The sequence below is a fragment of the Trichoderma harzianum genome (genome assembly GCF_003025095.1).
Source record: "Trichoderma harzianum CBS 226.95 unplaced genomic scaffold M431scaffold_13, whole genome shotgun sequence".
In the NCBI taxonomy this organism is placed as follows: Eukaryota; Fungi; Ascomycota; class Sordariomycetes; order Hypocreales; family Hypocreaceae; genus Trichoderma; species Trichoderma harzianum.
This window is the reverse complement of record NW_020209261.1, coordinates 377,948-403,038: the sequence shown is the minus strand read 5'-3', so window position 1 is coordinate 403,038 and position 25,091 is coordinate 377,948. Positions and strand designations below refer to the sequence as shown.

At 51.2% G+C, this 25,091-nt stretch overlaps 12 protein-coding genes across 12 annotated transcripts; 5 read left to right on the top strand and 7 right to left on the bottom strand.

Moving 5' to 3' along the window:
- Window positions 1-165: 165 nt before the first annotated feature.
- Window positions 166-360, top strand: M431DRAFT_63149 (hypothetical protein; the record flags this gene model as incomplete). Its single annotated transcript, XM_024921631.1, has 1 exon — window positions 166-360. A coding segment is annotated over one exon (195 nt), but the record flags the coding sequence as incomplete, so codon positions are not given.
- M431DRAFT_150906 (hypothetical protein) lies at window positions 187-982 on the top strand (the record flags this gene model as incomplete). The annotated part of the gene is made up of 2 exons (XM_024912827.1): window positions 187-349; window positions 411-982. A coding segment is annotated over exon 2 (546 nt), but the record flags the coding sequence as incomplete, so codon positions are not given.
- A 919-nt stretch (window positions 983-1,901) lies between these two features.
- M431DRAFT_498902 (hypothetical protein) lies at window positions 1,902-3,617 on the bottom strand (the record flags this gene model as incomplete). The annotated part of the gene is made up of 3 exons (XM_024917744.1): window positions 1,902-2,246; window positions 2,310-3,412; window positions 3,482-3,617. The coding sequence occupies 3 exons, from the start codon at window positions 3,615-3,617 to the stop codon at window positions 1,902-1,904; spliced, it is 1,584 nt and encodes a 527-aa protein (XP_024770453.1).
- Window positions 3,618-4,717: 1,100 nt separating this feature from the next.
- Window positions 4,718-7,324, bottom strand: M431DRAFT_94553 (hypothetical protein; the record flags this gene model as incomplete). Its single annotated transcript, XM_024924602.1, has 3 exons — window positions 4,718-5,166; window positions 5,232-6,332; window positions 6,421-7,324. 3 exons carry the CDS (start codon window positions 7,322-7,324, stop codon window positions 4,718-4,720), a joined length of 2,454 nt encoding a protein of 817 aa, XP_024770452.1.
- Window positions 7,325-8,178: 854 nt separating this feature from the next.
- M431DRAFT_8831 (hypothetical protein) lies at window positions 8,179-8,843 on the bottom strand (the record flags this gene model as incomplete). Its single annotated transcript, XM_024923893.1, has 2 exons — window positions 8,179-8,717; window positions 8,777-8,843. 2 exons carry the CDS (start codon window positions 8,841-8,843, stop codon window positions 8,179-8,181), a joined length of 606 nt encoding a protein of 201 aa, XP_024770451.1.
- A 2,004-nt stretch (window positions 8,844-10,847) lies between these two features.
- On the top strand, window positions 10,848-12,148 carry M431DRAFT_94490 (hypothetical protein; the record flags this gene model as incomplete). The annotated part of the gene is made up of 2 exons (XM_024924591.1): window positions 10,848-10,889; window positions 10,967-12,148. The coding sequence occupies 2 exons, from the start codon at window positions 10,848-10,850 to the stop codon at window positions 12,146-12,148; spliced, it is 1,224 nt and encodes a 407-aa protein (XP_024770450.1).
- A 559-nt stretch (window positions 12,149-12,707) lies between these two features.
- Window positions 12,708-13,999, bottom strand: M431DRAFT_94438 (hypothetical protein; the record flags this gene model as incomplete). Its single annotated transcript, XM_024924585.1, has 4 exons — window positions 12,708-12,797; window positions 12,860-13,633; window positions 13,711-13,821; window positions 13,892-13,999. 4 exons carry the CDS (start codon window positions 13,997-13,999, stop codon window positions 12,708-12,710), a joined length of 1,083 nt encoding a protein of 360 aa, XP_024770449.1.
- A 2,100-nt stretch (window positions 14,000-16,099) lies between these two features.
- On the top strand, window positions 16,100-17,384 carry M431DRAFT_245495 (hypothetical protein). Its single transcript, XM_024913743.1, has 2 exons — window positions 16,100-16,293; window positions 16,361-17,384. Exons 1-2 carry the CDS (start codon window positions 16,187-16,189, stop codon window positions 17,157-17,159), a joined length of 906 nt encoding a protein of 301 aa, XP_024770448.1. The 5' UTR covers window positions 16,100-16,186; the 3' UTR covers window positions 17,160-17,384.
- Window positions 17,385-17,609: 225 nt separating this feature from the next.
- On the top strand, window positions 17,610-18,527 carry M431DRAFT_8827 (hypothetical protein; the record flags this gene model as incomplete). Its single annotated transcript, XM_024923888.1, has 2 exons — window positions 17,610-17,704; window positions 17,867-18,527. The coding sequence occupies 2 exons, from the start codon at window positions 17,610-17,612 to the stop codon at window positions 18,525-18,527; spliced, it is 756 nt and encodes a 251-aa protein (XP_024770447.1).
- A 712-nt stretch (window positions 18,528-19,239) lies between these two features.
- On the bottom strand, window positions 19,240-19,668 carry M431DRAFT_485479 (hypothetical protein; the record flags this gene model as incomplete). The annotated part of the gene is made up of 2 exons (XM_024916286.1): window positions 19,240-19,441; window positions 19,568-19,668. The coding sequence occupies 2 exons, from the start codon at window positions 19,666-19,668 to the stop codon at window positions 19,240-19,242; spliced, it is 303 nt and encodes a 100-aa protein (XP_024770446.1).
- Window positions 19,669-20,916: 1,248 nt separating this feature from the next.
- Window positions 20,917-21,990, bottom strand: M431DRAFT_94318 (hypothetical protein; the record flags this gene model as incomplete). Its single annotated transcript, XM_024924573.1, has 1 exon — window positions 20,917-21,990. The coding sequence occupies one exon, from the start codon at window positions 21,988-21,990 to the stop codon at window positions 20,917-20,919; it is 1,074 nt and encodes a 357-aa protein (XP_024770445.1).
- A 377-nt stretch (window positions 21,991-22,367) lies between these two features.
- M431DRAFT_511681 (hypothetical protein) lies at window positions 22,368-24,076 on the bottom strand. Its single transcript, XM_024919710.1, has 3 exons — window positions 23,802-24,076; window positions 23,159-23,699; window positions 22,368-23,091 (listed from the first exon to the last, which is right to left on the bottom strand). The coding sequence occupies exons 1-3, from the start codon at window positions 23,844-23,846 to the stop codon at window positions 22,622-22,624; spliced, it is 1,056 nt and encodes a 351-aa protein (XP_024770444.1). The 5' UTR covers window positions 23,847-24,076; the 3' UTR covers window positions 22,368-22,621.
- Window positions 24,077-25,091: the final 1,015 nt, after the last annotated feature.

The following is a 25,091-nucleotide window of genomic DNA, read 5'->3' as shown; positions in this document are numbered from 1 at the left end:
ACAATCCTTTATCAATACAAGATGAAGAACCTCTTCGCCCTCCTTCCCGCGTTTGCCTTACTGGCATCTGCCCATCCTTACTTCGACTTCAGATCTCTCAAGGATGTTACTCCATCCCATGTTGATCCATCCGACAATGATGTTTCCTTTGAACACCTCGTCAAAAACACCACCACTCCCGGCATCGACAGCCTGCCCTCCTGCGCTGTTCCCTGCATTCAGATCGCCGTCAAGTCGGCATCCACCTGCCAGCTTGATGATCTCCCTTGCCTGTGCAAACAGCGCGCAAAGATTGCACAGTCTGCCAAGAAATGCATCCTTAGTACATGTGGTGCCAAAAAGACCTTGAGTACGTATTTTATTCTTATTTCTCGCTACTATCAGGAACGTAAAACTAATAATCTATATAGAAAAGGTCAGGCCCCAAGTGCAGGCCATGTGCAAAGAGGAAGATAGAAAGGAGGCAGAGAAAAGAAAAGCAGAAAAGAAGAAACTAAAGGAGCAAGAAAAAGCTAGAAAGAAGGCTGAGAAGGAACAAAAAGAAAGAGATAAGGCGCAGAGAGAAGCTGAAAAGAAGAAGGAAAAGGAAGAAAAGAAGAAGCAAAAGGAAAAGGAAAAGGAAGAGAAGAAGAAGAAGAAGGAAGAAGCGAAGAAAAAGAAAGAAGAGCAAAAAGAGTTCGAAAAGCACCAGAAGGAAGAGGAAAAGAGACTGAAGGAAGAGGAAAAGAAGAGAAAGAAGCAAAAGGAAGAGGAAGAGAAGAACGGGGGACAGAGTGAGAAGAGGGGAGAGACCGATGAAATGTGTGAGGCAGACGAAATGAAAAAGGCCGGGCATATTTGTGAGCACGGGGAATTGTGTAAGCACGGGGAATTGTGTGGGCACGGGGAAATGGGAGAGATCGAGGAAAGGGGGGAAATGAAAAAGGAGCCAACATTCACGCTCGAAAAAGTGAAGGCGGCGCATACTTGGTGGAAGATTGACAAAGAGCACCCTGTGAAGGGCGAGCCATTCTAATGGGTTGCGGTCTTTCTGGGGGCTTGTTTTGTCCCTCACCTTTACAAAGGCTTTTTTATCTCTTAGTTCAATAATCCCAAAAGAGTGTTGACTTGATATCACCGTCTCCATAAAATCTCTGGTTGCCTTGAGTGGCTGCTTCAACAGAACATCGTTGGTATCTTGAACGATACGAATAGACCAAGTAGATTACTTAGAAAGATGCTGCTCGGTGAACATCAAACATGGTACATCTGGAGAAACATCATACGAGACAAACTCGGTACAATACGGAGAATTAGATACCTATATAAATATATAAAACTTAATCTCGCCCTGAAACACAAATCCATATAACTTTCCAAGCCACAACCAAACCCCATCTCATAAACTTTCCAAACCGTATCAGAATAGAGGAGTAAGTTCAACAAGACCCATCTCCTCGCAATCCCCAATATTCCACCAGAGATACTTTTCCGTTACTCCATGTTTGAAACACTCTCATTGCCATTACCCCGTATCACGAGGCCTCCCATAATCTCCATATCAGGGAGTCTCTTCTAATTTTCGAATGAGCCTGCCTTGAACTTTGTCAAATCAACCTCAACATTTGTACCATTACGTGTAACCTAGGGGCAGAAGCGCCCTCTAATAACTGGGTATATACTATCCATCCTCGCAACATACAGCGAAGGCTTTAAAAAAAAGCAAGTAAGTAAGAAAAGGAAGGGGGAATATCCATCTGAGACCATCCCCATCCTCATTAAAGCCTCATCCGTTCTTAAATTGTGAACAACACATCCATCAATCAATCCGCTCGCCTGCTTGAATCCTCTGGTCATTCAGACCCTGCACCTTATTTTCGTTGAATAGACATGCCATATCACACCGTCCGGCAGAAAGCTTCCTATGCCTTCTCCCATCCGGCCGGGCCCTCCGCCTCATACACTCCCTTCTTCGAGATGACGCGCCCCAGACCTCTGTGAATCTCCGCTTGAAACGGTTCGAAAGGAATGCGCTCTCCGTCGATGCTGATGTATCCGCTCTCTTGGTTCCGCGGGGTGATGCGGTACGCCGAGATCTTCTTGTACGTGACATGAGGATTATCGAAGAATTTGCCCGATTCAACAGCGAGAAGAGCCTTGGTGACGGCCACGGGTGAGATATCCGCGGGAATCATGACCAGATCCATGAGGCCGTCCGTGGGCACGGCGGCAGTGAAGAAGTTGGCGTCGGGCGACATGTAAGCCATCTATCACCATTGTGTTAGCGCTCTTGTTACCTTTACAGTATACTCCTCATCTTGCAGACTTACGTTTCCAACATAAAATGTGCCGATGTTGTCATGAGACGCCGTCTGCCAATCTCCCGGAATCTCATCTTGGACCGTCCCATACTTTAGCTTCGGCAAGCCCTCTTCACCAGCCGCGGCAACCTCAGCATCCACGTTCAAAAGAGCGGAATCAGAAGCATATTTCTTGTAGTGCTGCTTGATCATCTCCTTGCCCTCAATCTCCAGCTTGACAGACAAGTCAAACGGATACGACTTCTTCTTAAAAACGCGCGTCGCCAAGCCAACTTCGAAGCGCGTGTTGCCCATCCAGCGCATATTTTCCGTGCCCAGGTCACTTTCGGCAATGAGTCCCAGAGCCTGAGACAGGAACGAGAGGATGCGTCGATCACCCTGTGTGATGGACACGAGATCCAACGGCATCACCACGCCCTTTACAACTGCTAGGGCCGACAGTCCAGCATCGTTGGTTCCATTGCAGTTCAGCGAAAACGCATTGCCTGATCCGCAAGGAATGTGGCTCACGGCAATCTTAGCTAACGCCTTCGCAGCATCAGGTCTCTTCCCAAGCCCATTGAAGATTTCAAATGGCGTTCCGTCTCCCGAAAGTGCCATGATGGTATCGTACTTGTCAAGATCCGCCTTCTCTGAAAGCTCCGTCGCCTCTCCGCCCCTGCTCAAGTTCACCACATCCATCTCCATCCTGGCAGCATCAAAAATTGGCTTGACATGCTTCTTCCACTTGCCCACCGCTCCTCCAGGTCCCGAGTTAGGGTTGATAAGCACATATGCACGCTTTCGCGGCTTTGCTTCACCATACGCGGCCGCAATGAGCGCCGACACAAACGTCTCGGGTGACGGGCCGTCAGCCTCAACCTCTGGAGTGGGGAGCGCAAACGTCCACTTCTGCAACTTCAGCGACGACTTCCGCGGTGCCGCGTAATCCACTACAAGAGAATCGTCACGCAATTCAGCCCAGAGAACATTATACAGTGGAATCGTGTGTTTCCCCTTGCCATCTGCACCTCCGAGTGGTAAGCAATTGAAGCAGGAGAGGTCGTCGAGGAGCTGCTTGCCGGAAGAAGCTTTGCCATTGGATGACTTGTTGTGTTTCTTTCCATCGGGATCTATCGAATACACATTGTCAGCCCTAAATCCCAGCCAGAATCACGGCATGTCTTTCTTTGCTTCCGTACCAAAAAGAACGAGATCCTTCTCGCCAATCGTCAGCGTCTTGTTGCCCCCCAGGCCCAGGCGCATTCCAATTGCTTCAGAGGCCACCATCTTCTTTGCGCCGTTCTCAATACTCGCAAGTCGCACGGGGTCCTGCATCGAGGATTTTGGGGGGTTACGAGTCTCGGCGGCCGAGGTACCCGAGCGTCCGTGGATTTGGGAAATTGAAGCTCGCTAGCTAGCTTTCGCTAAACAAGGAGTGAATCGAAGAAGCAAACGACAGGGTAACAGAAACAAAAGAGAAACCTGTAGATAGAGGAGAGAGAGGGACAGGATGACGAGTAAAAAAAGATAAATGTCAGCGAGCGTGAGATATTGGGCTAAGGAATGACAACTAGCTGGAACAAGCCGGCAAGCAGAAAAGGGAGAAGCTTCAAGCCCCTTTCACGCGTAAGATTCAACTTGGCGATGCAGTGACTTGTAAAACGGCCGCGGCAACTTGTAGCAGCCCCGATAAGGGATAAGGCTCCTGGAAGATTGCGCTAAAGAAGAGCTCCAGCGCTCCACAGTGCTCCAGTCAGCCGCTATCCGGAGAATCGCGCCAGGATGAATCAGCATAAGCACCCGCTGTTTCTGGCGTTTGTCTAGATTGAAGGTGAAGACAAACAGAGCTTGAAAGAATCTCAATTGTCGAGTAGAGATTTGTTGTTTTATGGCAGTAGTAGCGAGTATGTACAAATATGCAGTAATGTTGACTGTTTTTTTTTTAACCCAAGAGGGATCCAATACAAATTAGCACTAAGTGAGTACCTAAGCATTTGATAAATGTCCGTCATTCTGCAGCAAAACGCTCGCATCAACGCAATGCCTCTGTCACTGCTCACTCCCCCAACGCACACGCAAAACACCTCTCGAATCTTCTTCCCTTCATCTTTCAGATCTTCAACTCCACAAATGCCTACCAACTTTTATATAATGCATCCGTCCTCCCTTCCAAAATCAAACTCCCCAGAGAAAACCATTTCCATCCGCAGAAAGCCCGTCAACAGGCTCTCTGCCGGATGGATTTGCATGATGCGTAAATGTGAAGCGTAACCCAGATCCCGGTATCTCAAAGTCCGCTTCCAAGCCAGTTTCATTCTCCTCCTCCAAAAAAGGGCCTCTATCAGATTACCAACTTGTAAATACCACATCCTCAATTTTCACCAGTGCCCCTATTTTATCCATTTTTTGTTCAACTAGGTACCGCATTTGATAATCTACTCGGATAGTCTTGAAACGTTGGGCCATTTGGCCAGAGCTGCTGTCCTGAACGCGTCTGTTTCTTTGCTTCTCCAGCTCTTGAGCGTCTCCAGCGCAGCTACGGCATCCGTAAATGTTGCACTCGCGTGTTCAATAAGGCTAGAAATCTCCTTTTCGCACTTTGCAACATCGACACCCAACAGTAGCCTGGCCTTGATGGCGGAGAGCACATGAAGGGGGCTAGCCTGGTGCTTTGCCTGGAAGGCTTCGTTGTATTTGCTCAGATCCGCAGTCTCGTCCACAGGCTTAAATTCAGCCTTGAGGGTTTCGAGAACCTTGGGAGGGAGGTCTGACGGGGCGTTGTCGAGCAGCTTTCGGAAGGCAACGACCTGCTCGTGCACCCTCGGGTTCTCGGCATCGATTCCCAGAGCTCGGTTAAGGCACTGCAGCGCAAGGACATATTTACCTAGAATGGCTTGTTAGCATCTCCTTATTTCAAACATTCTTACTTCAAAGACAAGTGCTGCTTACTTCTGCGCATGTAAACCTCAAATCCAACAATCTGGGCGTCGATGCTCTTCGGGCTCACTTGCAGCATTGGTCCTAGGAACTTCATTGCCTCGCCGAGGGGATCTGTCGTCGCCGCCAAGGTCAAGCCAAGAGGGTCTTCGTCCTTCTTCTTCGCATCTTCTGCTTTGTCGCCCTTGTTGGGGTTTTGCTTGGCCTGTCTCTCCGCCTCCTCTCTCTCGAGACGCTGCTGCTCCTTTCGGGCCTTCTTGGCCGCCTTCTTCTTCTCGAGAGCATCCTCTTCATCTGTCCCGTTGGTTCCGTTGGCCGAGGGCTTTTCGGCCATTTTGAGATAGAGGTTAATAGCATCAAGAGCCACTCTCGTGTAGACCGGGTGATCCCGGAAATGGTCCTCCCAACGAACCATGTCGATATAAGCTCGGATTTGGCCCTTTCTGAGTGAAAAGCTGTGGAAATCAAACTGGTCATCCTGCCAAACCTCAAAGATGTTGTTCAAGGCGTGGAATCGCTTCAAAGCAAGGCCAGTGTTTCCTTGTCTAGCATAGGCCTCTCCATCTTCCGTCAAGAACCAGATGCACTGCATTTCCAAAAGGTCTGCAAGGGGGCCACCGACGGTCTCTGCTCGTGTGAATAGGCCAACGGTCTTGAGAGCTTTCTCGTTCTCGTTATTTCGAAGCTGATACTTGGCACACTTGCTGTTAATGTATCGGTCCTTCAAGTCAAGTCTTCGGGCCTGGTTCATCATCTCTGCCGCCTCCTTGATGTTGCCCTCATGCTTCAATATCCTGGCCTTGGTCATGTGGAAATCGACACTCTTGGGATCCTTTTCAATGGCACGATCAACATACTCGCGCGCCTTTGCCAAATCGCGACTCATGTGGTAGTTGTAGTGCTGAGCCAGGTAGTAAAGTGCGGCGGCCTCTCCTTTGTCTTTACTCTCAGAGTCGACGTCTTGGGATGTGAGGTACTTTTCAACGAGCTCTCTCAGAGTATCCTTCTTGAACGAATCAGAGTAAAGGTGCTTCAGGTTGGCAAAAAGAGAGGGGATTCCCTTGTTCAGCACAAGGGTCAGATATGATTCTGCAACCTGTCGAAACTCATCACCTACAAGAAAAATTGTTAGAAAAAAAAAACTTCTTCCTCTCAAGAGTATCCATCAATCATCGTTTTTGAACGGGGCTCAGTTGCTTACCGCTGAGGAAGTCGAGTGGGACTCGTCGAGCAATGTCGCAACGAGGGTACTTGGCAGCATACTCGTCATAAATAGCCTTTCGTGCGACCACATCGTCAGGAGAGAGCTCCATGGCCTCCTCCAGCTTCTCATAGTAAAGAGTGTGCTCCGAGTTACGGTCGAGGAGGAGTCGGTAAGCTTTGACAGCATCCTCCTTGCGCCCCAGCTTGAGGAGGTAGTCGGCACGGCATTCCAGCACCGCCAGTCGATCGAGGTTGTGCTTGGCACCAGTCTCCAGGTGGTCTAGGGCTCGTTGGTAGTCACCCTGCTCGGCAATGATGGAGTTTTTGTACATGACTGCCTCGGAATGCTCAACGTCGAACCGAGAAGGGGGCGATTTCAGCGTCTCTTCGTATGTGGTGAGAACCTTTTCCGCCTCTGTAAGGCTTCCAGCCAGATGGTGCGCAATAGCCAATGCCGTCCAGCTGGAGCGCAGCTGCGGCCTCGCCTGGAGCATAGCTGTCCGGCTCTGGATGTATCCCTGGTAGTCACGAACGTGCACCTGGAGGATGGCAAGATCTCGCTGGATCTGGGCAGAGCTAGGATCGAGCTTGAGAGCAAATTTGTATGCCTTGATAGCCTCCTCAAAGTTCTTGACTGATCGATACAGGAGACCGTAGACGTGCCAGCAGATGTGGGACTTCATGTCGACCGTCAGGGCCTCCTTTGCGAGAGGGAAAGCCTCGTCTGACTTTCCCTGGCTGTTGAGAATCAACGCCTTCATAGCCATCGTGTCTCCATGTTTGGGGTGCTTCTTAAGGATCATCTCGGCCGTCTTCAGACCTCGCTTGTACTGCTTGTCCTCGAAGCTGCGGATGATGGTTCGGAACTGCGCCGCTTCTTTCGGCGCCAGTGGTTGGGGCATCGTGACGAATTTGTCGGCAGTAGCTCGATGGAATCACTCGATGTTTGGTCGATGGTAGGTTCTGATTTCGACTCGAAATGCAGCCAATCAGGTAGCGACGGATGTTGCCTGTCAAGTCGAGGCGAGCCCAAAAGAAAGGTGGTTTGCTGTTGCTCTTGTCGCGTGGCTCGAGAGTCAAAAGGACAAATGGCCGCTCCCAGGTTGACAATGCACGAGAATTCCTGTCCTCTGCACTAGTGAAGAAGTCGAATTTCGCCCCTCGTCAACAGCCGTCTCGAGCTTCGGTTGCGCGTTCTCGTCAGAAGTTGTACGGATGCCTGCAGTGCTTGATTGGAGGCCAGAAATCGGCGCAGCAAGACTGGACGCTGGCCGGCGGGACTTCGGAGTTGGGTTCCTCCACTCGAACGAGGCCAAATGCCAAATGCCCCACCATCTCGAGGCTCCAAAACCCGAGACAAAGAGGCAGCTTTTGGCGGGGTAGCTGTGGGCTTGATTCGGAGGGAACGATTCGGCTGCAGGTGGCCAGAGTTGATTCAATTCAACAAAGAGGCACTGTAAAGACTCGACTGGGATAACATCAATGGTGTTACATGCTGTGCGAGGAAAGAAATGCACAAAGAAGTTATAAAGTTGTTTAAGAGACAAACATAAAAAGGTAGGGGGGTTTCATATTGTACAGAGTGCACATTGGCCTCGTAGTAATAGGTGGTACGAGTACACTTTTTGTTTTATATACAAGCTTGGCGTCTATATTCCAATCCATATGTTCGTTTTCGCATTCAAAATCGTACAAGCACATGCCGCATCATTAATCCATACTCCCAAGTTGGTGCTGGTTCTTGTCACATCCGGTGTCATGATGAAGTCGGGTTGCCATCACCTTTGTTGAGCTTCTGTGCAGCCTCCCAATTGCTCATGGCATCTTGCCAGCTCTGGCTAGAGGTACCGCATCTTCCCTGGATGACATCCCAAGTCCTGCTGCGGACAATGTTCTCTACGGCTCGTTCCTGTCGCATCAGGAGGGCAAGGGACTGAGTGCGAGCTTCTCGGGGGAAGAATCGTCCTGAATACGGATCCAGTCTTTCGTCAACAATCCGCTCGCGGTCTCTCTGCTTTTCCAGTTCTAAAATAGTAGCCTCGGGGTCATCGGGGTCCGGGCTGGTGGCAACGATCCCGCAATAGCTGAGTACTTCGGCTCTAGCCTTCCACGAAGGAAACAAGACCTTCTCTTTGAACGACTGGCATGCTTCGGGGTCGATCGGCTCGGCAAAGGATCGCGGGGTACGTTTTGAAGTTGAGCTAGGGTCGAAGCCCGTCCGAGCCGGTGTTACCAGAGCATTGAGATTCTGAGTGATGGAGTCGTCTATTGACGATCGAGACAGCCGCAGGAAATCTGAATAACAATAATAAGTACAGTGCCGAGCCACATTGCCACCCCAAGAGTCTACATACCGCGAAGCGTGCCAAAGGAGAAGCAAAACTGAGGTGAAAGGCGAGGCTGTCCGGGAGGCTGCGACATGATGGACTCCGGTTTACTGGAGCCACCCACAGCTTCCGCTGTTGGAGTGGCGCCTTTCCACAGGATTCCCGCCACTATGTGGGAAATGAAGAAGAACGGCCTAGGCAAAGCGTTTCAGGCGGTGACGCGGCTCGCTGGGCTGTGCGTCTGTCGCAAATGTCACTGCGAGGATGGAGAGGCTCGGAGAGTTGAGAGTGACGCGAGCACCTCGAAGGCGGATGGCATGATGGGGCCAAAGTTCAATAAGAGACGGCGCCGTGCCGGAACAACAGGGGCGATTTTCGGACCAACGTAGACCCGCCAGGGAGGGCCGCTGGGGTACTTGGTGGTACATGGAATTGAAGATGGATTTGTTCCGAGAGCATCTGAGATCAATACAGTATTATCGATTATGGGAATTGCAGAGTTCAATGCCATTGTATTTATCCATGTGACTGCTCAAGTAGGATTCTTGTAACCCAGGCTCAATCACATTTTCTGTGCAGCCCGTCCCAGTTGCGTCCCTGCAGCAGCTGAGACAAGCTCACGCGAGCACCCTGAAAGCTCACGGGTACTAGCCGACCTAGCAGGCTGAGGTTACGTTGAAGTTTGAAAGCGCTGCTGCACCTTGGTTCTCAAGCCGGGGTGAATTTGAAATAGCATCGTTTATCAAGAAAGCACTGCCTTGTTATGAAATCACGTTGATTTGAGGCCTCAGCTGGCTTCTGCTGCGAGTGTCAGAAGATGACCGAAACTGGGACCGAGTCTGCAAATTGTTGGCGCAGCTTTGGGAACCTTGGAATCTTTTGTAACAGGGGTCTGGCAGCTGTGAAACCCATTTCCGCCAAGTCTTCCAAGTTCCTATTTGGACAACAGACATCGAGCTGAGGTACCACCATGTACATGCAGCTTTGCTAATTTGAAAAAAGAGGCAGCCTCAAACTGCCAACCAACGGGTCGGTCCTTGGCACAACAATAAGCATCTTACACTCTCTCAGGGGTCCTTTGTCAAGCATGATCATCTCGTGTCATTCATAGCTGCAAAAGAACATTACATTGAATCCATTCATCACCCATGCAAAAAGTCCGGAGCTCCTCCCGGAGTAAACAAGCAGTCGAGCTGACACCAACTCCGAACCGCTCTCTCTCGTACTCGTATTCCGCCCAGCCCTGCCCTGCCCCCCCAGCCAGCTGCACGCTTAGGGCCCTACGAGTTAGTCTACATGTCCACTAAACCCGCGCCCAATCGCAACTCGCTCCAGCGCTTGCCCTTGCCTTGCTGCGGTACGCACCCCACACGGCACGCACCCAGTCCGGTACATCGATCTCCCCTGATGACGATGGCGGCTTGTCGCGTGGCCAAAGTCAGTGACGTGCTGGAGCAGCGTTTTCCAGGGCATTTGCAGCTTTTGCTTCTGCTTCTCGCCGCCTCGGCCCAATGATGTCGTTGCTGGAGGGTTCCTTGCATTGAATGATACGCCTCGAGCTTCCAATGGAGGAATACGCATGCTCTTTAACGCCCGCAATCCCTGCTTTTACTCTGTAATTCCATACCGTATTTCTGCATCCAAGCAGCTGCATGAACAGCATTGATCTCGAGTGTCATGTCAACCAAAAATATACAACGTACCCCAATCACTTGCTAGTCCCAAAACAGGCCTGTCTGCACACACCCGGATTGTGGGCTTGCCTCCTTTAATAATTCCAACCCCAACGAGCTCATCTCAAAACCTCTTGAGACAAAGTCCGCATTCCCTCTTCTCCCTTCTAGCTGCCTCTTTTTCCTTTCATCTCATCTATTTCCTGTATTTCTTCCTCTTGCTCCAGCTACCGAGTATTTTATCCTTTTTAGTCGCAATCATCAACTCCGCCTAGCGCTCAACTAGCTTTCCGTCTTTAAGCCTCCTGTGTCCAACAAGTCGAAAACCAACCCCACGCTGCACAGCCAACAGCATCTTCGACTTTTCCTCTCCTCCCATCTCTTGACCCTCACCAAACCTCAGCGAGAAACAGCATCATTTCAAAATGGCGGAAGCAAACAGTGGCAGCTGGTCGGCCTTCCTCAAGGTAATTACCAACTCCCCATCACACCCTCAATTGCGCAAACAAAAGAATCTCTCTCCTCTAACCGTCGAAACCCGCAGTCCATCGCCTCCTTCAATGGCGATCTCTCCTCCCTGACCGCCCCTCCCTTCATCCTCTCGTCCCAGTCCCTCACCGAGTTCTCCTCCTACTGGGCCACCCACCCGCCCATCCTCACTGCCGCCGCCGCAGAGGCCGATCCCGCGAAGCGCGCCATGCTGGTCCTCAAGTGGTTCCTCTCCACCCTCAAGCACCAGTACGCCAGCCGCAGCGAGCAGTTTGGCAACGAGAAGAAGCCCCTGAACCCTTTCCTCGGCGAGCTCTTCCTCGGCAGCTGGAACGACGAGGCGGGCAAGACGACGCTCATCTCCGAGCAGGTCAGCCACCACCCGCCCGCGACGGCCTACTGCGTGCGCAACGACAAGACGGGCATCCAGCTCGAGGGTTACAACGCGCAAAAGGCCACGTTCAAGAGCACAATCATCGTCAAGCAGATTGGCCACGCCGTGCTCACCGTCCCCGTCGGGGAGAACAAGGAGCAGCTGGAGCGCTACCTCATCACCCTGCCCTCGCTCCACATCGAGGGCCTCATCTTCGGCGCCCCCTTTGTCGAGCTCGACGGCTCCAGCACAATCGTCAGCTCCAGCGGCTACACCGCCAAGATCGACTACAGCGGAAAGGGCTGGCTGTCCGGTAAGAAGAACACAGTCATCGCCTCCGTCTTCCCCACCGGCGACGAAAAGGACGTCCTCTACAACGTCACCGGCCAGTGGACAAAGGAATTCGAAATCTACCAGGGCCCCGCCAAGAAGAACTCCAAGTCCACCCTCGTGTCCACCTACGACGCCGCCGGCACCGAGCAGACCAAGCTCGCCCTCGCAGACCTCGACAAGCAGCACCCCCTCGAGTCCCGCCGCGCGTGGAGCAAGGTCGCCGAGGCCATTCAAAAGGGCGACATGGACGCCGTCTCCGTCGAGAAGACCAAAATCGAGCAGGCCCAGCGAACCCAGCGCTCCAAGGAGGCCGCCGACGGCCAGCCCTGGGAGCGGAGGTACTTCAACAACGTCGCGGAGGACGAGACCCTCGCGCTGCTGGGCAAGGCCGCCGGCGTGCCCCTCGACGGCGACAAGGACAAGACGGGCGGCCTGTGGAGATTCGACGCCGCCAAGGCGGCCAAAGCAGAGGCCGAGCAGCTCACCGACGAGCAGGTTGCGCAGATCGAAACAACGCTCTTGGGTCAGTAATAAACTCGACGTATGAGCAAAGGTACAATAGACGGCGCGTTTCGATTTCTATATATACTTTTATATATGCAACCAAAAAAACAAAAGAGGGCATCAATTGGGAAAAAAAGGCACTGCGAGGGCTAAATCAAGAACGCAGTTGTCTTGGGCGAAATATTACGGGACCTTTTTGGATGTGTTTTGTGTGAAGGGGGGAAGGGAATAAATGAGGCATGATGGATGGGTCACTAGCCACCTTTTTGAGTACACTACGGTTTTCACGGGAGAGTTAAACATTTTTAATGTAGAGATGAAAATTACTTTTTTTTTTCTTTTGGATTTTCAACCATTGAATTCTGTCAACTTTTTTTGGTATCATTTCTTTCTTTCTTTTTTTCGTCATTTTCCCAACGCATAAAAGCCGGTTTGCGGTGCCCATTTTCCTTCTGAATAGACCAATAGGTACGTAGAGTATTCTAGAGGTGTAGGTAGGATTACTACAAAATATTCGGAACGCTTGGTTCGTCCTCACGATGTACTCTCAAAGCCATGTCCCATTGTTAAGCAAAGCAAACGACATTTACAGCTGGTTGGCAGTGTTGAAGTCCTTGAGAGCCTCGGCGACACGCTTGGACATGGTCTTCTCACCCTCACGGACCCAGACACGGGGCTACACGGCAGTTAGTCATTAGGCTCGACGAATCGTCTCGCAGGTAGCAGTGGATAACTTACGTCAAAGAACTTCTTGTTGGGCTTGTCGTCACCATCGGGGTTGCCAATGGCAGTCAGGAGGTAGTCCTTCTTGTTGAGGACGTAGTCACGGATACCGGACAGGTAGGCGAACTGCATGTCGGTGTCCATGTTGACCTTGACGACACCGTAGCTGATGGCCTCGAGGTACTCTTGCTTGGAGGAGCCAGAGCCACCGTGAAAGACGAAGAAGACGGGCTTGTCGTTCTCGGACTTGATGGCAGCCTTGACGTGGGCCTGGTGCTTGCCGAGCAGCTCGGGGTGCAGCTTGACGTTGCCGGGCTTGTAGACACCGTGGACGTTGCCGAAGCCAGCGGCAATGGAGAAGTAGGGGGAGATGGGAGAGAGGGTGTTGTAGATGCTGAGGATGTCCTCGGGCTGGGTGTAGAGGGAGTTGTTGTCGACATCCTCGTTGTTGACACCGTCCTCCTCACCACCAGTGATGCCAATCTCCATCTCGAGCCACTGCTTCATGGGAGCAGCGCGCTTCAGGTACTTGGCGGTGGTCTCAATGTTCCAGTCAACGGGCTCCTCGGATAGATCAATCATGTGAGAAGAGAAAAGGGGCTCGCCGGTGGCCTTGAAGTAGGCCTCATCGGCAGTCAGCATGCCATCGAGCCAAGGGAGGAGCTTCTTGGCGCAGTGGTCGGTGTGGAGGACGACGGGAATGCCGTAGGCGGGGGCAATGGATCGGATGTAGTTGGCACCGGCGATGGCACCGGCGATGGAGGCAGCCTGGTCAGCGTTGTCGACACCCTAATTGCGAGTTAGCGGTTTTCATCTTGGAGTTCGCGCAGTTGAAATCTAGAGATTCAATGAGGGTTTTTTTATACCTTTCCGGCGAAGTAAGCGGCACCACCCTGGGACATTTGCAGGATAATGGGAGACTTGGCATCGCGGGCAGCCTCAAGAGAAGCAACGACGGTGGAGGAGGAGGTGACGTTCTAATTAGACACTTGGTTAGCTGCAAATCCCTCTAATAGAGAGCTAAAAGAGACTCGTTTTCAAACTTACGATGGCGGGGATGGCAAACTTGTGCTCGCGAGCGTACTCGAACAGTCTCAGGACGTCATCGCCGACGATGACACCGGTCTTACGGCTCAGGACTTCGGTAGCACCCATTTTTGCGAGGATTTGGAGTTAATTGTACTAAAGCAAGGTCGTAGGAGAGTAAAGGATTTGTGTTCTGCAAAAGTTGCGAGAGGACAAGTTAGCAATGGAGGCGTCCTAATAAATACGATTTGGTCGGTGAAGGATCAAATGAGAATGGAAGAGAAAAAAATGGAAGCGAATTGCTGGATGGTAATTGCTACTCGTAAGAGCGCGGGGTTTTTCAACCACAAGGCTCAGCGTAATTGACGGGCTGAGTTTATCGATAATGAGGGCCAAGGAGGGGCAGCTCCGTTGACGGATGGGACAAGCTGAGAGATTTGCTCCAAATGCCGGACCTGAGTGGCTCACGGCTCGTCGATAGCGCAATCAGCGTGTCACAGGTGGAGATATCATTGGCTGCGAGTTTCCATTCCATGCCATTTGATGTAATGTGCCTCGTGCGTGCTGTCGTCCAGTCCAGTCCAATTGCCATCTGGTCTGGCCATTGCAATCGCCATCACCAGGTCGCCGTCTCGGATTGACGATTGTGCTCCTTATCACCCCTATTCTTGCCTCTCCCAGCTTGTCTCCATCATTCGATATCCTGTCGCGCAACGGATGCTCTGCCGATTTTGCAGCTGCTGAGACAGACATCATGGTGGGGCTGATGCGCCGATGGAGGGGCAACGTGGGATGTGTGAGGGGCAAAAAAAAGGGTAGAAAACAGGGCCGAAAACAGGGGCGTTGTGAGAGAGACTTACAGGGGGCTGCTGCGATAAGCAATTGGGAGTCGTTGGTTCGGGCACAGAGGCTCAAGGGATGACGATGAAGGGAGAAGAAGAAAAGAGAAGAGAAGAAGTTGGAGATGGCGATGGCAGATCTGATGTAGATGTAGAAACTAAGAGGGGACGGGCGGGGCGCTGGCAATAGCTCCAAATCGTGTGACCTCAGAGCTGCTCCTCTTTGCCGGCAAGCTTCTTCCTGTCGTAGCCGAAGCTTCGGGGAAGGCCACGGAAACATGCGGGACGAGGCTGCTTATGGAGTGAATGGCGGCGGTTTCATTGGTTTGCTGTACTTGACTTTGTTGACCAGCCAGTCACTTGTTTTTAATTACATCAATGCTTATTTACTTACGTATGATGTCAATTGTTGGCATTGGTTTGTTCAAAGTTGAGCTCAACAAGACGCATTTGCTGTGTCGTGTCTACCTATTCACGCACGGCCACGCATATAGCAAAGCACACAATTTGCACCATACCTCATTCCAATAGCTCTTCTCTCCCTTTCTCTTTCTCTCTTGTTCTCGTACTCCGCATGGCATCGCCATGATTGTGGGTATTTGGAGTAGTTAGTAATTTCGAGATGGGGCTTGCCGTCCCGATTTCTTCCAATGCAGGTACTTTTGAGCCGGCCCGGCGCGGGAGGCCATTCAGAACTGGACTCCTATAAGAGTGACCACATGGATCTGTGCACGGGGTGCGGGAATGCATACACCGCTTATTTAACCATCATTTCCGGAAATTGGAGTTTGATAATTTTTACAAACTTGTACATAATGCTGATGCGTTCAATCCTTGGTACTGATCGTGTGAGCAGACATAGCCTCGGCCGATGATTTTGCCCCTGCAGTGGTTCTCTGCCGATGTTTCCCGCAGCTTCTTGGCAGTTGGGGTAATCCGATACGACGACGGCATCTTGGCCGAATTGGGGCCAAATAAACGGTGTCTCGAATATTTCATATTTAATAAGCTGTGCTGCATGTCAACCAACCTCTGGATCGATGTGAATGTGCAGGGCATCATGCATGGTATAGGCAATGAGCTAGTCTTTAAGAGATGGAGCCTCATGTGTAAGAGTTGTACATTTATATGACCAAATCCCACCATGAAGAATGATGATAATTGTACTCCCTGTTCATTACATGTGATTTGTATTTTTATCGTTTATTGTTCATTTTCCATTAATATTCTGCAAGATTTGTTAGGCTCAAGCATGAAGCGTCGTCGTGGTTGCTCTTGCACTCCCGCAGTATCAAATGCGTGCTGATTAGATAACCTGAATCCCCACTGCCTGCAGCTGCCCTGGCGGGGAACTTCATCTCGCCTTGTTTTACTTGCACTTCTCACTCACTGTAAGCGACGTCTACTAAGCCTTTGGTTTACTTCCAGTTGTCTTGTCTCTCTGCAAATACATGTTCATATCCATGCCCATTTCATAATGCCGAATAGAGGCGGTAGAAATTCATCGGGCCCGTGGGGCCGCCTCAAGCCCGTGGAGCAAGACCCCTTGGAAAGCATCGGGCTCCCATCCAAGGGCGACACCAGGTGAATTCATTGATGGTTTATACGTGTGCTACCTACCAAAGTCATGTTATTAACCACTACATACCAGGTTACTGGACCTCAAGACTCAAGAGAACTACTACACCAAGATAGTGGAGCGCTACATGACGTTTTGCTCCGATGCAGGTCAGCGGGACGAACTCCTTCGGAGGTTCTCGTCACTGGAAATATCATCATCAAAACCAGGCTCGACTCCCGCTAGCTCTCGACCTGTTCTACCCACAGTCGATCATGAAAAGCTTCAGAACCCTGCCAACACCAAGGCTCTGTCCGATGTCATGGCGGCTCTACGAAAACTTAGAGAGGGCATTGTCGCCACGAAGCGGGCTGATGATTTCGCTGCACAGGCCTATCTTTTCTGCATTCGACTCTCCATATTAGTCAAACATCCCGAATCCTATCACCCAGCCATTCTTCACCTGCTGCGTTCGATTCACCCGCAGCAGCCCCTCACATCTGTCGAACTGCAAGAGGTAGTAGGCTACCTGGTACTAGATACGGCTTGTCGACGCGGGGAGTTGGCAGAAGCCTTTGCTCTGCGAAAGAGATATGAGTTGAAGGACTCCAAAGTAAACGCGGCACTCACAGCATTGACGCACGACAACTATGTCGTGTTTCAGAAAGTGAAGCGGAGTGTAGATGGGCATCGGGCAAAGATTATGGAGTGGGCGGAAGGGGATGTGAGAATGCACACCCTCAAATGCTTTGGAAGAACGTATTTGTCTGTCGAATTGGATTTTTTGGAAAAGACAACGGGATCAAAGTGGTTGGACCTGAAGCAGGCTGACGGGGTTGGCTGGGACCTGGAGGGAAGCAAGGTGGTGATTCGCAAGGTCAGGGCACGGTAATGGCGGAGCACACCAAGGAGGCCATGGTCCCTGAAATGTGGTGGTTTTTATTTAAACGCCCACGATACTATGTTAGAGACGTGTGTGAGCTGGCATGTTTCTCTGACAACTGTCAGCCAGCTGGCCCTCCGGAATGCCTCGATCGAAGCTCCAGCAAAAGGGGATTCACCCACCACCCTCCGTGGGGGGGCCATTATCAACCATTCACTTTACCCTCGTAACGGGGTAGTCAACGATGGCCGTTTGAGCTCCGAAACGCTCTGGCCGCGGATTAAATATCTCCAGGCGGTTAAGAATTTACTCAGGCACACATCTCAGCTTTCACTCCCACCAAGGCTCACACCCACCACCAAAGAGTCACGCACCTCTCTCCACCACAAGCTATTCCATCTCTTCATCTATAGCAAATACCACCCCATCGATAGCATTTAACGCCGTCTGCTGCTTGCTATGGCGCCGGCGAGAAAGAGGCCGAGAGCCGCGCAGTCCGATGATAGAACCACGTCGGTGCTCCTCGCTGATTATCGCACCGCCTGGCTCCTCGCGTACGTATCCGTTTCCATTTCCCACCTAGCATCGTTTTGGTGACTCTGATGCCGTTGTCCCCTTCTATTCCTCCTCCTATCGTCTGTCTCCAAAACAAGCAGTCTTGCCTATGCCACTCTTTCCCAACTATCAGCTAAAACTAACTAAAGGACCAAACACAGATCCGACGAGCCATCAGTTGAAATTATCTGCAAAAACGAAACATTCAAGGTCCACACGAGTGTCCTCAAGCAGCATTCGGAATACTTTGAAACCTGCTTGAGCAAGCCATTCACCGAGTCGGATGGCGTGGTTCGCTTTGATGATATCGAGCCCCGGTACTTGGCCTTTTACCTAGGCGTAGCATACAGCTACTCATCCATCATGCCGCACACGCCCCCGGCCCCCTCTATGAATCCCGAGGCTAAGGCACTGCGCACGCCTCTCCGGGACTATATAGAGGTGTACAAGCTATGCGATCGGTTTCTAAGCACCCAGATGGGCGAATTTATGCTCAAATGCATCAAAACGAGCATCGGAGACGGTCACCGTGCCTTGTTTCGCTCGTTCTCGGATGAGGAGCAGCAAAAGGCGCTAATGAGAGATTTTGCGGACGGATATGAGGCACTTGAGCACGGCCATGCGTTGCAAAAGGACCTTTCGGAGCACATTATTGAGTATTTTGTCGAAGGCATCTCTTACGAGGCTTGGGACGGCTATATGGAAGAGGTGATGCACAGGCCCAAATTTGTGGCGCAAGTTTCCAAAGGGTTTGCGAGGAAGTTGTCGGAAGCCATGTCTGCAAGATCCAAGATGAAGCGCAAAGAGCTCGGTGGTCCATGAGAAAATATTTATGAGGAGAAGACGAGGGTTGGAAACTTTGCTAAGGTGGTATGAGACGGTGAGCTTCATGCATCTGTTGTTGCTCGCGGTGAATGCTGACTGCGAAGGTGGAGTGAAGTATGAGGGATTGAGGAGATGAAGCTGCGCTTTCTGCAGTGGGTTTGGCGAAGGACTATTATGATTTTCTGGCATGGATTGGCAAGCCCGGGTGGGTGAGCTGAGCAGCTGAGAGAGAGAGCAGCATTAAAACCGGTTCTTACTGCTAGCAACGGTCAACAAAGAATAGCGGAACTTTGCCCTCAAGTGCTAGGTTTGCGATGCACAGCGAATGGAGCCTCGCCTGTGTTTATGTATTAACGAGAAAAGAAAATGTATGGAAAAACTCGCATTCGAGGATGAGAACCTGTAATGAAGTTGGCGATGAGGCCATATATGCCTTCAATTTCTCCGCCACGGCGGATGTGTATATGTATAGGTATGTATGAATGCCAGGCTCAAAAACTCCAATCCCCATTTCCCTTTCAGTCCATCAGACAAAAGAAATATAGCAATGCCCAGCCAGTGTATATAATAAAACTCCCATGTATGCTTCGCTCAAGGGCACCCTCAGCCCTGATGCAAATCCCCTCGCCGCTTTTGTGTAATAACACCCTCGCCCCCTTGAACTTATTTAATTTTTCCCATTTGTTGTTGTTTTTTTTTTCTTCAGTAGTTACCGCTTGCCATACTCAGCAACGCCCTTCTCCAAATCCTCCAAGCTCTCCCGCCCACCATACAAATTCTCCATCATGCGCTGCCTCTCGGCAGAATCATGTTCAAGGGCGAGGGCGGTTTCGCGGCGCTGGGCGCGGGTGGCGTCGAAGTAGGTCTTTGAGGCGTATCCGACGGCGGTGATGACGGCGGCAGTTTTTAGCCTTTTTGATGGATTATTTATTAGCATTATTTTTTTATGGTTTTTTTTTTTTTTTGTTTTGTTTTGTTGGTGTCTTTTTGTTGATATGGGATGTTGGTATGGGGGACGTGAGAGAGAGAGTGCTTACCAGCGTCGGATCGGGGCTCGGCGCGGCGATGGGCGGAGATGTGGCAAAAAGGGCGGGTGCACTCTTGCGGCGGTTGAGAAGCCTCTGACTGTCGAATTCATATTTGTTCGTAGTATTTAAGTTATGAAATAGAGGCGAGAGTGTTTTTGCAACAGTTCGAGCGAGGTATTACTCGTATTATGTGGTGTTGTTATTGTGTTGTATGTGGTACGTTGGTGATGGTTGCAGCAGCAGCTTCAGTGTGTAAAGAGAAGCTTCGTCTAAAACACCTCGAATTTATTTTCGTAGCTTACGCCACCAGGTCTATATTCAAAAAAGGGAGAGAGTGGCTCAGCTCCTCCTTAACTACACGCAAGAAAACAAGAAATCATGTGAGAAAGTGCCCCGGGGACTAAAACTGTGTCCTATGTCCCCCCAATTTCCCTTCCGTCACATTGGCGTGGCATGTGCGTTTCTTTTTTGGTTTGGGGTGGCCATACCTCGATGTATAGTAGAGCCACTGGTCGAACCATTAGAGCGAGATGGGACCAATTAGCCGCGGCGTCCGATTCGACGGGAGAACGCGGGGAGGGTGGCATTGATGGGCGGACCTTGTGGGGTAAGGAGGGAGCCTTGCAAGCTTGGTCCGAGGTTATGAGAGGCTGTTTCATTTACGAGAGCAATATACAGGACTTGTGTATGTTACATGGCCGAGTCTTAGTCGTTGTTCGTGATGGTGAGGGTGAGAGAGTAAGCCGCTGGAATGTATGAGTGAGTAGGAGTTGAAACTGGCTGCATGTATGCATCATGCATGTGTTGTCACATCTTTTGAAAATCTCTCTCAAACTAGCTAACTAGCATCTCTCTCTTCGGTACTTGCCCTTGTCATCGTCGGCAGAGGCCGTCTCTTTCGTCTGCCGCTGCTTATTTTGTGGTTGCACTGTTGCATACCCATCGCCTGATTTCCCCTGGCGGTGCGCCAACAATCGTGTGACCACCGATACCACTCACGCCGAAATCCCTTTTCCCGGCGTCCGTTGCCGAATTCTTTCTTCATGCAAACTGATAACGGAATTTTCAAAAAATGAAAGGGTATTATTATTGTATTGTTGTTGTTATTCTTTAGTGACGCTCTGAATGCCGTCAATTACCGGCTGCCCGGATTTTACCGCTCTCAGTCAAGACACACAGACCACCGCAAACGGCACGGCTTTCCATGTTTCCAGTCCCTTTCGGCAATCCAAAAGTTCCCTCTATCCTCATAGCCGAACACAGCCAGCGAAAACTAATGAAACAGAAAAAAAAGGCTCACGATTCGCTAAATATGTACTCAAACAAAAACTAAGCACTACAGCATATCCAAGGCTCTCTCAATGCTGTGGCAGCCCGTCATCTCCGTGCTTCTGCCTCATGTCCCTCCATAACGGCCCTCTAGCTGCCGTCCCGACGCCGCCAACATATCCAACGTCCTTTTCCAGATCCAGACCTTTAATGAGGCCAATTGGTTTGGGCACCAGATCCGGGCTCTTCTTGCTATCGCCTTGATCCGGCTCATCTTCATCATCGTCATGACTCGAGTCGCCCAGCAGCAGCGGATACTTGTCCAGCCAATCCTGCCAGACCTCGTCACACTGCTCACTACCTCGGCAAGGCACCCTCTCGAAGCACTTCTCCCTGTCCAGCAGCCAATAATGCAGAAGAACCGCCGAAAGCAACTCGGCCACGATCCACGGCTTCCACGCCCAGCCGCGTTGTCGCATGTATCTCTCGTCGTGGCATCGCCAGAGCTCAATCGTCAGCAAGAAACGCATCACGCACCCTTCCTGCGTCCATGGCAGCGGCCTGTCTGTTTGTACTGCCTTGTCAGCCTGGTGAGGAGGCTGCAGCGTACGATGGACGACCAGCTCGGTGTAGTCGTCGTCTAATCTTGCCGTGTCCAACGTCTCGATGAGGCTGCGGAACCGAGGCATCGTCACGGAGAGCGTTTCTCGTAAGCGGGACTCTATGGAAAAGTTGAGGTCGTTCTTTTGGCAGAGATATCGAAAGTCGAGATACGCTGCTCTCACGGGTGGCGAGGTAGCAAAGGCCTCAATCGACTGTGCTTTGAGTAACACATCGCTCTGCTTTTCGATGGAGGGCCATATCCGTGTAGCTGCGAGGTACGCAAAATGCGTCTGGATGTCCTTTACTAAAATATCGTCCACGCTTCGTTCCTTGTCACCCAGGAGGTAGTCGGGCAGGTAGAAGCGGCTCGTCTTGAATACGTTGCAGCAGCGCAACACGCACTCTTCATTGCCGCATAGCTTCTGCGAGGGAAGAGGCCGGCCGTGCGAATACTGCTCTTCCCGGCGTCGTCTCTCGTCTCGTTCTCGACGGCGGAGTGTGAGAGCCACAGGGCTAGGAGGCGAAGAAGAGATGCGGTCGCTACTAGGTGGCGTGCTCATTGTGTAAGACTGTGTAAGAAATGTAGAGCTTTTATACTCTGTATTTCTATTCCCACATGTAAGTGAAGCTTCTCCTAGCTCACTTTATACTCCTGTAAAGAAACCGCCACATGGAGGTGGACGTAGACATGGCGAGACCGCATCCGGGCATATGCTCTACACCCTGCGTGTTCGGCGACGGTAAAGCACACAGACGCTTTGGACATGTAGCCTTGGCTGCAAACGGGTCTCCAGGTGAAGATATAAAGCTGCCCGTTGTTCCGCCTTGAAGGTAGTGAATAGATGCGAAGAGGAGAAGTCGTAGGGAGGTGAGCTGTGTTGCGTTGAGTTATGTTGAGGCCAACGGCGTACTAATGCCGCCAAACAGGAACTCCCGCTGAACTTTAATTATTGGCGTGTGTCCCGTAACAAGAATATTCTGCAGATTGCCGTTTTAATAGTTGAAAATCTCAGGATACGGACGGATACTTGTGCTGCTTTTGTTCGGCCTCGTGTAGAAGTTGACCATGCCCTACGGGATACATTCACCGCGTATCTATATCTATCCGTCACAGATGGAAAGGCACATTTGCCTATGTGTTTAGCTTTAAATAAAGAAATAAAAGCGATGAGAAAGGAAAAATGGACAGATTCACCACAAGTATCCCCTACATTTCCGGCTCTTGCACAAACACTTTGCCATATCCCCCGCACTCGCACCCTCCATCCCGCCCCCATCCTCCGTCACCCCATCAACATAATCAAACGTCAACTCCTCCCCCCTCGGAATATCGCGAATCGCAAACAGCGCAAGGTCGTGAATGTGCTTGTCAGCGTGGTCGCCCACGCGCGCAAAGATGCGCAGGTTGGGCTCGCACGAGTGGTTGATGAAGCGCGTCGGGCCCGAGAGGAACTCGCCGTCGACCTCGAGCGGCGGGCCCTTGAGGCGCGGGTCCAGCGACTCCGGGTGGGTGAACTTGTCGAGGGCGAAGAGGTAGACGTCCTTGCGCTTGGAGACGGCGGAGGCGGCGCGGCGGCGGTCGGCTTCGGCGGAGGTGATGATTTCGCCGAGGTAGCGGTCGACGAACTGGCCCTTTTTGATGGCCACTTGGGTGCGGACTCCTGGTTGAGGGGTTAGCGAACACGCTCAAAGGAAAGATGCTGTTGGTGAGTAGCTAAAGTGACTCACCCCATCCTCTGTCGTCGGTACGAAAGATTTGCAGCGGAATGGTTCGCCCGCGTTCGACGACCCTGTTGGGGCAGTCTTTGGAGCATGAGCAGCCCGCGTGGCACTCGTACAGCGGCTCCTTGGAGTTGAGCATCTTGGACCGTAAAAGCCCTGCTTTAGCCCCGTGGGTGTGATAGGCATAGGCCTTTCTCTTCTGCTTGACCTTGTCCTTCCGCCCTGCTTCTGGTCCATCACCATTGGCTCCATTCGCGTGAATGTCCTCGTCTTCATCGCTGCTGCTGCCCTCTTCCTCCCCTAGGTCGGCGAGGCAGAGACATCCCATGTACTGGCACTCGCTGTCGCTTTCACATGAGCATCCGCTGCGGAAACTATCCTCAGCTGGCTCCACGCCCTGGCCCAGGACCATGCGGTCTATGAAGCGGAAGTTGGGCGGGATGACGGCCTGGTCCTTGGCATTGACGATGGTGACGGGGGTGGTTTGGTGAATGGGAAAGGCGCGGAGCTGGCAGAAGTGGCAAGAGTCTTTTTCGGCAGCGTGTTCCTGACTTGTTGGTTAGAATATGCTTTGATGATGGTTTCTTATGATGAAGTGGCGGAGAGATGATGGTTTTTGTCTCTTTTTTATGGCCATTGCGCGGCTTACCGGCTGGTCGTGGAAGAAGAAATGTTGCCCTGTGATGGCCTCCATGGCTGTTGGGTTGTCTCGTTGCTCTCTTCACTTGATTGATATGCTTCGTGAAATCTCGTGTCTTGTCATGAAAAAGATGAGTTGGTCATTGAGCATGACCTCTGACTTGTGGTGGGAGGCGAATGCGGTGTTGGAGATGCAGATGGATGATAAAACGAATGAATAAATGACGCTATAATGGATGGCTGATGTTCAAGGCATTGGATGAAGATGATTGTGCATTATCGAATGAAGGTATGTAGTAGTATGGAGGATCGCCAGCAGATTGCCACTGTCCAGTTTCGACCTAACCTGGAGCTCCTCGGTGAGAACCTGAGGTACCCAAATCAATCACGGTGAGTGCACGAGCAAACGGGCTCGGTGACAAGGCCTTGCTTGCCGGTGGATCATTTTTCATGAATTTTGCTTGGCTGCTGATCCACCTGCAAGGGAGAGCAAGCGTCTGTGTTGTGCATGTCAATTACGCGCAGATGCTGTACGAGTATTGGATAGTCTAATCTGTCTATCTGTGCAATGAGAATGAATGGATGGTGATTCCTAAACGAACTACATTAGCACTGCATCTAGTATGTAGATTAGTAGGCAACACCTCAGTGATTGATTCTGTAGTAAACGCCCTTTTGTACCTGTAAGATTGAAGCAACTACGTCAACGCGGCCACCATGGAAGCTTTTATTATGGACATGCGCCGCCACCAGAACGCATGGAAGCATCATCATCATCAGCCTCTCATCAATGGCTTGCGTCCCTTCCTTGTCCTTTGATGAATCAGCAACTCAATCCATGTACTCGTAATACATACGAAGCCTCTATCTAGGCGATGGATGGAATCTGGCCGAGTAGCGCTGCGCCATCTTTCCAGGCTCTGTTGGCCCTGAAGCTTCAGTGGATGCGTTCGGTTCGGTTCAGTGGGCGGATATGGCGGGTCTTCTCGCCTAGAGCTCGCTGACAAACGGGGCCCAGCTTGTAGCTTCAGCGGATCGATGGATCTCATTTGTCGCATCCGCCAGCACGTGTAAATGGCCATCTTTGGTTCTCTCTCTCTGGTCTTGTCCTGTCTTGTCCTGTCTGCTCGTATTCACCAGCTCGTTTAATCATCTACCTTATCTACAGAGTATTTAATTCAATCGCAATTAATTCATCAATTCATTAACACTGCACAACATCCGCTGCAGATAACCCGGAGATACACAACCTCGTCGGCGTTTAATACCTTGTCATTGTCACTCTCACCTCACTCTCTCT